Source organism: Salmo salar, chromosome 01 (assembly GCF_965601325.2).
Source record: "Salmo salar chromosome 01, fSalSal1, whole genome shotgun sequence".
In the NCBI taxonomy this organism is placed as follows: Eukaryota; Metazoa; Chordata; class Actinopteri; order Salmoniformes; family Salmonidae; genus Salmo; species Salmo salar.
Genome location: NC_138291.1, coordinates 149,640,687 through 149,653,429, shown reverse-complemented (window position 1 = coordinate 149,653,429; position 12,743 = coordinate 149,640,687). Strand labels below are relative to the sequence as shown.

The 12,743-nt window shown below is 45.2% G+C and overlaps 1 protein-coding gene across 1 annotated transcript; it reads left to right on the top strand.

Moving 5' to 3' along the window:
* The first annotated feature begins 195 nt into the window (after positions 1–195).
* lzts3a (leucine zipper, putative tumor suppressor family member 3a) lies at positions 196–12,513 on the top strand. The gene is made up of 7 exons (XM_045700751.2): positions 196–413; positions 3,414–4,214; positions 4,831–5,436; positions 7,642–7,770; positions 8,116–8,307; positions 8,582–8,812; positions 9,253–12,513. Exons 2-7 carry the CDS (start codon positions 3,501–3,503, stop codon positions 10,078–10,080), a joined length of 2,700 nt encoding a protein of 899 aa, XP_045556707.2. The 5' UTR covers positions 196–413; positions 3,414–3,500; the 3' UTR covers positions 10,081–12,513.
* Positions 12,514–12,743: the final 230 nt, after the last annotated feature.

The following is a 12,743-nucleotide window of genomic DNA, read 5'->3' as shown; positions in this document are numbered from 1 at the left end:
TGTAGGATTGACAGGGGTCCCCATTTTCCGGCAGTTGCATACGTATTCTGTGTGGAACAGAATCAATACATTGTGTGCTATTCTAAGGTGGAGGAAGAATTCACACCTTTGTGTGGGCGCAGGCGCGGGTCTGGGAAGGGGGCGGTGCTGTGCTCTATCAGAAGGGGCGGGGCGGAGGTGGGTGTGTGACACAGCTGATACACGCATCCTCTCGCTGTCTCCATCACCCGATATCCGCTACGGGCAATAGCGGTTGCAGTCTCCCCGACCAGAGCCACACGAGTAGGCTATAGGCCTACTGCCACTCCAACGTCCCTATCTGCGAACCCGGAATCGGACAGCTCGCCGAGGAGCAGTGGGGCGACGTAATTCGGCTTCATTCGGCGTTGTCTGTGCTGCTTCTGCCGCTAATAGTAAGTGCGGAGCTGTTCTCAGCTATGAAGTGATGGAGCCGAGCGCTCTTTCATTTCCATAGAGAAATACGCGCACAATCTACACCTGCGTTTTTCTATATTTATCGTCATTCACCGCATTGCCAATCCATTATCCTGCTGCTTTCCATGTTGGATTTGGGGTGATTCAAAGGTTGTTGTGGCAGAGAGATAAGTGGAGAGCGCGATGGAGAGAGAGAGAGAGACCGTGTATTTTAATATTGCTCGTTGGATTGAAAGTAAAGATGGGAATCCGTGAGGCGCAAGCGAGAGGTTGTAGCGGATGCTGATGTTTTCTCGAGCTCGCTCCTTTCCGATTCCCCCCACGGAGAGAGAGCTGCGAGTGGAGTAGAGCGCTTTGCGTGACCCACACACGCATTATGTATTGCGTGAATGAAAAGAAAAACGGATAGAATAGATCATGCTAATTATCTCGTTCTTCTTGCCTTTAGTGGCTGGGTCAGGTCTTTTTCACTGGTATGGAGAAGCGAGTAACATTTCACCATTGTGCTCTAGCATTGCCGCGTCAGCTGACAGCCTATGCACATCACTGTGGTGATGGGGAGGTTGTAGCGGCTGCAAAAATAATGTTTAAATGGACAGACCAAGAGCAAATGGCCTACAGTAGAATTTAGACCAACCTTGGTACTTAAAAGGAATAGACTTGGAATACATTGCATGGACGTGCAATAGGCTGATTTGTAGGCCTACATCACTACCAAACATATATGTAGCAAATACTGTATTATTGACATGATATAAAGCTTATTATGAGGATATGTATGGACTAGAAGTGTGAGCTAGCATGTCAGTTTTAATATGCTGGTAATGGCAAGGGAGCTCTGATAAAATAGGCCTATTATTTAATATTGTCCATAGTGCAGTGGTTACCTCTGTACTCAATGTGACTGCTCTGCGGGACTTCTACGCCTGGCCTATTTCAGGCCTTGAATGAAGTGTGTGTAGTGGGATAGCAGCGGTCACCGTTCGGGGGCAGTTTGTTTGCATTTGAGGTGTATATAGGGGTCTATGTATGGACAATGTAGTGAAAATATGGGAAGAAAATGTATTACTGCTGTGTAGGCTACAACTATTAATATAGTAATTATCTCATACTGCATGTCAACACAGGAGATTAGATTGAGAAGACTCCCTTAATGAGGTATGTGTGGAAGTGTGAGAAGGATGGGGGAGCGCGCACCAGAGAGAGTGCCTGCCTGTGTGTGCGCGCTCTCTATTTGAAGCATGGAGCCGATGATGTAATGCCTAGGAGTGTGTAACTGTGGCAGTGAGGCGAGTGTAGGCACGTGCCACAGCTCAGCCAACACTGGAACAGGGCCCTCTGCTGGCCCGAGGCAGTATCGTACCGTATGCCGTTTTGGACACAGCACCTCATCCTAAGGATTCAGTACTCCCCTGTTCACATCCCAATCTGTTCTCATGTCCTACCTGAGATGGAATGTCAATACTCACCTTATTATAGCAAAGTAACATAGAAGCATAGTATCTTCATTTGCACAGGCTTGGCTTCAGGCATGAAGAGACAATGGGGAGAGAGGATGGAGAGAGAGAGAATTCACACAAAGGTTTGACTGCATCTTTGCTCAGATAGGAGTAGTAGGCTACACTTGGTATAATGGACTATAAATTCACATATTACCTTTAGGTCAATGTTCAATCAGAGATAGATATTCTAGTGAGTAATCAGATAGTGCTCCCTGTGGGTGTGGTTCAGTGACAGGGATATAATACAAATATGTGTTCCTTATTGCACTCACTGATACATACAAGGACATGATGTACTGTCTTTATATGCACAAAACTGTGCATGGCCTTATTTTCAATGAAGTATTGACGATTGTCTCCCATGTTTTTCCTTCCATTAGAGGTTTGATAAAGAAGATGGGTTTTTGTCATTATCATTGGCACAGGGGGAACAACTGTGCACGCGTGTGTGTGTGTGTGTGTGTGTGTGTGTGTGTGTGCAGAAGGCAAGGGGTTAACATACAAATATATCAGGTGTGCAAAAGACCTGCTCTGCTAACCAATCACAAAGTAGAGTGTGAGATGGTGAGAGAAAGGAACAAGACCAGGAAGTTGTGTGAGCAGAGAGCAGAGTAACCTTCCCTTCTATGGTTGTATATTCAGGATCTGTAATTGAGGTACAACCTGTTCATGTAGAATGTAGTTAATATTTTTTAGGATTTGATTGAACTTGATAAACATTTGCATTGGCTAGGCTATTTGTTATCCCTTTAATATCAACAGTTTTTACATTTTACATGAGATGTGCTTTCATTATTGTTGCATATGTGAATGTTGATATGATGTGGAATAAGGAGTAACCGTATAAGGGGAAGCATACTGAAATAAGTACTCTAATTCATACTTCAATCATACATTCAATGTACTTATTTTTGTAAACAAAAATTCTACATCATATTTGAATGCTCAAGAAATCTCAATTAGTGTCAAAGTAACCTTGTTCTTAAAAGAGTTTGAATCACCTAAATAGCTTTTGCAGGGTGTATAGTATGTATGACTCCTATCTCAGAGAAACAGAAAGAGAAGGAGAGGAGGGAACAGGGAATTGGGAACTCATTGCTATGGTGAGGGGGGAGAGCACGGGTGGAGAGAAGTAAGGAGGGGGCGAAAGGATGACCTCACCCACTGTATCAGTGTCCCATGAGAAAATGGCAGGGCTGACGTATAGGCCTATGGCACTTTTAGCTTAGTGCAAAGATATGAATCAACAGTCATATCCTACAATACAGTATGTCTCACTCTATAGATCATGTGTGTATGGTCACTAAATAAATGTGTGTGTGTCTACTTTATTATGTCAACCCCTTTACTCTCTTCCTTGTGTCTGTATGTCGTCTATAGTTATTAAGTAATTCTGTTACTTACAGTGTGTACCTTACTCCTAATGAACCCTTTCTCCCCCTCTCTCCCCTGTCCCTGTCTCTGTGTGTCCTGCAGTGTGTGTTGGCAGGTGCTGCCTCCCTGCCCTCCATCATAGCGCGTGTGGAGCACGGGGTGCTGCGTGAGGGGGGGCGCCCCCAGGGCATGGGCAGTGTGGCCAGCGGGGAATCCTCCTCGACCACCACCACCTCTGGTCAGCAGCAACAGCAGCAGGAGATCGCCATGCGGAGCGTGGGCACCCGCACCACCCAGCAGAACAGCCTGCCTCGCGCCCCCCCACCACCCCCCTCTTCCTCCTCCACCTCCAACTCCACCCACAGGGGCAGGAGCTTGGAAGATAGGAGTTACAGCATCGAGAGGTCCTCTCAGCAACCTCCTCCCCTGACCCATGCTAAGGGGACTACGGCGGACGAACGCAGCTTTGCCACTGTCGAGAACCCTTCTACTTACTACGGCAGCGAGCGTCCTCCGCCGCTCTGCGAGGGGAAAGAGAGAGAGAGGGCCCCCGTCCATAACAACGGCAACAGACATGTCTCCAATGGCAATAGGGGCATTTCCAATGGGAGCCGTGCGGCAGCGGCGGGTAACAGTGAGAGGCAGGTGGCCAATGCAGTGTTTCTGAATGGAGGCGGGCGGCGTGATGGGCGGGACCAGAGGGATGGGCGTGATGGGGGTAGAGAGGTGCCAAAAGGGGCGGTGAGTTTGGATATTTGTGGCAACAACGTGCTGAACAATGATAAGAACAGTAGCCAACAGCTGGCTCAGTACAAGGAGGCGGGCGCCAGCGCAGCCAAGCTGGATAACCATAACAACCCCCCCAACATCCTCCCCATCTCTGGGAAGATGGAGCAGGTTCAGGTGGGTCACTGTGTGTGTGTGTGTGTGTGTGTGTGTGTGTGTGTGTGTGTGTGTGTGTGTGTGTGTGTGTGTGTCTGTCCAAATACAGGCTGTAGGTTGAGTATGAGGGTTCATGTTGAAAGTGTGTGTTGTGTATTTTGTACATACAGGCATGTGTATGTTATGGTGCAGGCAATAAAAAACTGTCGTAAATTCATGTACTGTACTTTGTTACCTACCGGCTGTACATCAGTGTTGTCCATTTATGACAGGGAGTTGTTTACATGAAATATGATCTGCTCTCCTGTCAACTCCTCCATGCACTGTAATAACATTAGCCTTAGCTATTACTGTACACTATATTACATTTCTGAAAATGTCTGGTACATGTATATCTACATATAGTTTGTGTACCGGTATATTAATAAACTATAGTAAATAAGATGAATCCCCCTTGTAATCAGGGAATTTAAGATCACAAATTCACATTTAGCTTCAGTATGCTGGTTGTTTAAGTAATTATACATATAGCAGAATATTCATAATCCCTGTAAACCTAATTGTCAGATAATGTATGTTGTACAATCCTCGCGTTATATTTCACCACCAATACCATCTGCCTTCCTCCCCCATCCAGAACAACGATGGATTGGTCCGCCCGTCGGCCTTTAAGCCTGTGGTACCCAAGAGCTTCCACTCCATGCAGAATCTGGTGTGCCCCCCCCAAACCGGAGGAGTGGGCCGCAGCGCCGGAGGAGGGTCTGGAGGTGGTGGGGGTCCCAGTGTAACAGGACCCCTCAGAGACACAGACAGCCCTGGCAGCCGGGGTGGAGGTACCAGAGGCGGAGGAGGGGGCGGCAGCAGGGGCGGAGGCCAGGGGAGCCTGTCCGACTCAGGGAGGAATTCTCTAACCAGCCTGCCCACCTATGCTGGCTCAGGCTACGGGCCTCCGCCTGTCCTGGGTCCCCTGAGTGCCTCTACCAGCCACATCAACCACCTGGGGGCCACGGGGGCCCTGGAGAAGTTGGACAAGCCTGGTGGCATTAGCGGTAGCGGCGGTAATAGTGGATACCAGAACGGACTGAGCGCCTCGGATAGTGGTCGCTCTTCCTCCGGGAAGAGCTCCTTGTCCTATCAGAGGCTCAGCCACCTGAGTGACGCCCCCGCACCGCTCCGCCCCTCTCCCTCCTCTGATGACGTCATCCAGGACCTGGAGGACCGGCTATGGGAGAGAGAGCAAGAGGTGAGGAGAGCGAGGGAGATTAGGAAAGAAAGAGGGAGGGATGAAAAGGGAGAGGATGAATACTACTGGGGGTTTAAGAAGGAAGGAGTCTTAAGAGATTATATTGGAAGTAACAAACAAATGGGAACAAATTATCACAACTATAGCACAGTGAATACAGTTATTTTATATACACTCCCATCCATATGTATTTTTGAGAGTGAAGCAAAACTTTAACATTTGGCTCTATACGCCACCATTTTGTATTTGAGAGCAAATGTTTCATATGAGGTGATAGTGCAGAATTTCAGCTTTTTGAGGGTAATTTCTTACATATCTGTTTTACTGTTTAGAAATAAATGCACTTTATTTATCTAACCTTCCCATTTAAGTAAATCATAAGTATTTGGATAAATTCACTTCAAGTGTATTAAAGTATTCAAAAGTTTAGTATTTGGTCCCATATTCCTTGCACTCAATGACTACATCAAGCTTGTGACCCACAAACTCTTTACATGTATTTGCAGTTTGTTTCGGTTGTGTTTTTGGGATTGTATTTCACCCAATAGGAAATGGATGGTGAATAATGTATTGTGTCATTTTGGAGTCACTTTCATTGTGAGTAAGAATAGATATTTCTGAACACTTCTACATTAATGTGGATGCTAACATGATTATGGATAATCATGAATGAATTGTGAAAAATGAGGCTAGAGGCTCAAAGATCATATCCACAAAAAAATGCTAACCTCCCCTGTTATTGGTAATGGGGCTATTCCACGCCAGCATGGCCCGAAAACATTTTTGGTATCTCAGATTGTTCTGGGAATTCTCACATAAAAACTTTATTGGGAGGAAGGATGTTTAACATGCTTTTTACATTTGTATCACAAACCATTTTTGACAAAATCTTTATGAAAGTGCAAACTTTCGGCTCTTTTTATACCTAAACAGTGCCTTCAGAAAGTATTCACACCCATTGATGGACTTTTTCCACAAAGTTGGATTAAAATGGATTTAATTATTTTTTTTGTCAACGATCTACACAAAATACTCTGTTTAAGTGGAAGAACAATTCTAACATTTGCAAAAAATAATATAATATATAAAACGCCCAATGTTGATGCCAGTATAGCCCCAATGTTGAGAGGTAGCATGTTTTGTTGTAGCCTCTGTAACCTTATTACTCATCCTTATTCATGATGGCATTATCAGGATTAATTAGAAGTGTTCAGAAAACATCTTTCACTTAGAAAGAAAATTACTCAAGTCACCATTCTGTTCCTATTGGGCAAAATATAACACAACTAAAACAAACTGCAAATGTATCCAACGAGTCACGAGCTTGATGTAGTCATTGCGTGCTACGAATATGGGACCAAATACTAAACTTTTGACTACCTTAATACACTTCAAGTTAATTTGTCCAAATACTTTTCCAAAATACTTCCTCAAATGGGGGGGACTAGATACAAGTGCTTTCATTTCTAAACTGTAAAATGTATGTGTATGTAAATGCCCTTGAATAAAAGGTGACATTCTGTACTGTCGCCTCATATAAAACATTTGATCTCAAATCTAAAATGCTGGAGTAGTATAGAGCCAAATGTACAATTTTAGCGTCACTGTCCAAGTACATATGGAGAGGAGTGTAATCACAAAAATCTGTTATTTGAGGAGTTTGCATGACCTGTAGAGGGTATGGGTAACTGTACCAGTGATTTTACTGTGTACATAATACGGTCTATGGCTTAAGAATAAACCGTTAAAACCATTGGGTGTGCCTGACACTCGCTGAGTGGACAACTGTATTCTTGTTAGCTGATGGTCAAGTAGGTAAGATACGTTAGGCCTTGGGTCTGAAATAGTAGTGCAAGGTATTCAAGTACTGAGGGTTTTGGAAGTAGCGATATGTGATATTGGAGTGGTACACATTGGTGGCAGTTTGTGGGTGAAGATACAATGCAATGCAATACAAGGAGACATAGTGGAACACCTAAAATGCTATCAATTGATATTCAACACTCATTGACATTGCATATGAGAAGTACAAAGAAATATGAAAGACTAGTGGGGCAGTAACTGGTCCTCATTCACTTACCTTGATAATGGATGTCAGCCATTTTGTGAAATAACCATCAACACCTCCTGCAGTGGATGGAAATATGAGCAGCTCACAATACACGTTAATTACACCAGAGTTCCCTTCCTCCTCCCCTCCGCAAGGTTCTCCACATGCGCCGTAACCTGGACCAGAGCGAGGCGGCCATCGTCCAGGTGTTTGAGGAGAAGCAGCGCGTGTGGGAGCGCCAGATGGACGAGCTGCGGCAGAACTATGCCTCACGCCTGCAGCAGGTGACCACACAACTACAATAGATAGATATTACAATTGCAGAATATACTGTATATTAAAAGAATAGAATGGCTCCTCAGTTCACAGATTGTGGGGTGGTAGGCTATACGCAATATCATATAGCATTAGCCATGGCTGCATGGAAAAACACTGAGAAAAGGCAAATAATGAGCTTAAAGGAGCAGTTTAGAGATGCAGAGTAAAGTTCTGTGCAAAGAGATTATTTAATCACTGCTCTCAAATTTCATTCCAAATGGTACACTCAATATGGTTGCCACCGGTATACCCACTGCCAAATGTTGATTTGAATGGGGAATGTCCATTCTACTAAAAGTATTTCTACCCAGGTGACGCGTCGCGCCCAGCGCTCCCAGAGTGCCTTGCAGGCCCAGATCAGCCGTCTGTCGCAGGATAAGCGGCGCCTACAGGAGGAGATGGCTGCACTGCTGGCCCAGAAGGAGGAGCTGGAGAGGAAGTGCCTGGACTACAGGAAAGAGCAGGCCGACATCCTGCCCCGCCTTGAGGAGACCAAGTGGGAGGTGAGATAGGGGGGTGGGACTACCTGGGGGTTAAGGGGGTGGTGTGTGTGGCTGGGTGTGGGATACTAGGGAAATGAGTGAGGGCCCAGCATAACATCTACTAGATGTCCATGCCAAAAAAGGAAAAAAGGCAGTACTGTCTAAAACCAATGATCAAATATGCAATAGCTGTCCTATACTGTACATGCACATCCATTAGACAGAGACATGCTTGTTGATCTCTATTTCCACCATCTTCATACCTTTCATCCCCCCTCCCCGTCCTCCCCTCAAGGTGTGTCAGAAGGCGGGGGAGATCTCCCTGCTGAAGCAGCAGCTGAGGGAGAGCCAGGCGGAGGTGACCCAGCGGGCGGGGGAGATGGTGGCCCTGCGGGGCCAGCTGAAGGAGGTCAATGCCCAGCTGAGGGACCGGGAGGAGGCCATGCTAGGCCTCAAGGACTCTTACAGCACCAAGAGCCTGGAGCTGGAGCGCTGCGAAGGGGAGCTGCAGAGGACGCTGACCGAGGTAAACAGACCTGAAAAACTAGCTATAATTTGTAGAGTTGTTCTGCTCTGTGCACCACACGTTTTGCGCTCTTGGGTCAGTCACATGCATACAGATACAGGCATTCACATACACTTTGAAAGACACAAATAATACTCCACACACACACACACACACACACTTTTGTGTGTGTGGGGGACCAAGTAATTGACCAAGTAATTGATTCCCATTTTCCCTAAACCTTAACCTCAAAGTCGAACTCCTAAACCTAATTGTAACCATAAACCTAACCCCTAAGCCTAAAATAGCCTTTTTCCATTGTGGGAACCGGCAAGTGTCCCCACTTCTCAGAATTTTCTTTGTTATACTATCCTTGTGAGGACTTCAAGTGAATTAACCCTCACTTCCTCTTTCTTTAACTACTGATTGACCCTCCTGCTCCCCTCCCTGTGTCTCTCCAGGTCTCTCTGCTGAGGGACAAGCTGGGCATGTTTGAGGCTGAGGTGGTGGGGCTGAAACGGGCCCTAGGTGAGCTCAGTGCGAGGGATAGGGCTATCGAGGCTATGGGTGGCGGAGGAAGCAGGGAAGCATCCAGGATCAGAGGGGGGCTTTCCTCCCCACACAGCCCGCCTGAGGGCTCTGCCTTCTCCTACCCAGCCCTGCCTCCACCTCCTGTACCTCCCCCAGATGCCATACTGAGTTTGCAGAGCGATGAAGCTAAAGTTCAGCGCCAGGAGGCCCACCAGCGCCAGGAGGCCCACCAGCGCCAGGAGGCCCACCAGCTTCAAGAGGCTCAATTGCGGCAGGAAATCCACCAGCAGCGCCAGGAGGCCCACCAGCAGTGGGAGGAAGCGGGGGATCTACGCCGGCAGCTGGAGCGCCTCCAAGGCGAGCTGCGTCTCGAGCGGCAGCAGCGTGAGCGGCAGGCCCTCACTTTCAAGAAGGAGCGCCACGTGTGGATGGACGAGAAGGAGCGTGTACTCAAGTACCAGGCCCAGCTGCAGCTCAGCTATGTGGAGACCCTGCAGAAGAACCAGGCCCTGGAGCTCCGCGTAGGCCAGCTGGGCTCCAAGCTCACCTCAACCAACACCACCCCCTCGCCCACCTCACCACCCCGACTGTCCCTGGCCCCCATCCCCCTGCCTGCCCCCGTCACCCCCCTACCCTCCCTCTCTCTCTCCCCACCTCCCCTCGCCGAGGACAAGAATCTCCCCCCCGCCCTCCACCAGCTGGCCCCCCCCTGGCCGGTGCCTACCCGTCTGGAGAGGATAGAGTCCACAGAGATCTAGATTCTATTTGCTGTAGATATATGGCCCTCCAGAACACTGCCGATCAGTTAAATTCAGTTTATACAAACGTTTACAATAATTAAACCATACCACATAGCACCTGTATCAATAGCATTCATTTGGTACAGTCCTAAATGCTTATACTACTCACTGCTACCCCGGGGCGGTCCTAGGACGCACTGCACTATGAATGGTGGACAGAGGCATGGAGGACCAATGGGAAAGGGGGAGAAAAACAACAGTTTAGACTGTGGTATTCAAAGACGCTCTTCAAGCCCCCTTGTATGCAGGTTTCTAGATCTATTGATCTGCTGTCTACAATATGAGGCAATCAAATGAACATTTAGGTTGGGGTGAAGATTGGAGTCAAGAGTAAGACACTACTGGAAAAGCTATTGTTACATTGTCGTTAGCATGATATTCATATATCATAAAGAGCAAGACAGTGTGTGGGTGAAAAGTTTTGAAAAACAAAACCTGTAGAATCTATTTAAATCAAGCCCAATACTACTACTACAGTTAACAAATAATGTAAAAGTATAGACAAGGGAATTGTCCTGCAGATTTTGTCTAGGACATCATAATAACTGATGTATGATAGAGAGTTTGAATAAAACACAGTTTTACCAACCTATATACAAAAAGGGGCTTGAAGGACAACATTGAACACTAATGTTGTAAGTGTCAGATTTGAGGCATGACTGTTGGGCATGTGTGGTTATGGTATGCCATGTGCAACTGGTCCAGGGCCAGTACTTCTGCTTAATTCACATGGTTAAATCAAAATCCAATCAAAGTTTATTGGTCATGTACACAGATTAGAAACGAGGTAAAGACAGCTATGATTCAGGTAAACGGGGAGATCCATCCACACAGCCTCCCACTGTGGCTTTATGTGTGGTATAAGAACACTCCACCACACCAAATCACTAAGGAAACACAACCAAAAGGTTAGGATACAGAAGACGTTTTTAAGGGATGTGAGATGTGTTTTTCAGGAGTGTATTGCATTGTATCATGGTAAAGGGGGGACTGGTGAGAGGCGTGCTTGGTTGAGATATGTAAATGAGGCTTCAGAACCCTAAGGGGCAGGATTGCATGACAGGATCAGTTGTATAAACCAATCGGAGATCTCCAAATATTTGATGGAACTGCAGCTGTGAATGATTAACGGCACATTGCTGGGTTTAAAACCCTTTGTTTCCTACCTCTCCAGTGATGCTGTACATGTAGGTTTCTCTGTGCTGTCAGTAGCTGCAGTGACTGAGGATGGCCACCATGTGGCGACAACTGACACAAAATGGCTTGATCAATCCCAGGATGACCTCCTTTTTTTTTGTGCATTTTTCTTCGTTTCGAAACTATGTAGGCGACAGCCAAAAGCAGTTTGTAATTTGTTGACGTTCTAGATGCTTTTGGTCTCTATTGATATTTCTTAAAGTGACAGAAAAGGACATGTTAGTGATCGGGTAATGGGCGAGTTTGTTTTGCATGGCAAGGTTGGTCAATGAAGCTGCTTATCTGAGCAAAGTGTCTATTTAAGATCACTAGCAGCAGGTGGTAGCTGAGCCAGCAGACTTGGTGTTAGATACTCATGGTGAGATTCAGACTTTATAGGAAGAGTAATGCATTTTAGAAATGATTCTTTGAGGCAATGGAGTTGTGTGGTGTACTTGTTTGAACAGGACCCACCATTATTTGAAAAAACGATGTATATGTCAATATATACTACCTTTATAGATTTGGCAGTATGGGACATTTTACAATATACGAAACTATTCTAAACATTATAGTGTGTACAGTATATGTTGACATATATTTTTTAATGGGTCTGGGCAATTTAGAGAATGCCTTTGTGAAGTGAGGGGTGAAAGGAGTGGACTTAAAGAATGAATGTTAGAGGACTGGTTTATATGAGGATGGTGTAAGTATAGAGGGATGGAGGCCCACATACCCTCTGTCTTGGGGCAACATTTGCTGCTATGTACTTCTGTTGTGTCCTGCTGTGTTCTTGGTAGAGACAGAAAGTCAGTGTACTTGGATGTAAATATCATTTATTTATTATGTGTACATATATATTCAAATATATCAAGCTATTGCGTGTGAATACTTTAAGAGGATTATTGTGAATTAATGAGACAGACATTTCTGCTTTAATTTTTTTTACTATATCAATATAAATATATAAATATATACATATATTAAATCTTTTTCATTTTGATCTACTACATGTTACAGTACAACTAAAGCGAACGTTCAAAAACCATTGTCTGTTTCTTTTTATTGTTGTTTCATCTCTTGCAATGTCTTAAAAGACAAAATGCTGCCAAGTTTCTTTTTGTATTATTTTGTATTATTTCTTATTTTGTGTTACTGAAAAATGGCTTGAAGAAAGCAAATATGAATTTAATTAATAAAGACGTGATTAAATAATCTTGAAGAACTCTTTTTTGGCCTACAGAGTGTACACACATCCACTACGAATAACATGACTTTCAATTTTAAACATGTTGCAGTAGCTAATTTCTTATTATAAATACAATTGGCCAATTATGGTCAATAATTTGGATTATTTGGATACAGTTGGTCAATTATGGCCAATTTCATTATTATGATATGATCATGTAAATATTAGAATTGTATTGTCATATATTGATTATCAA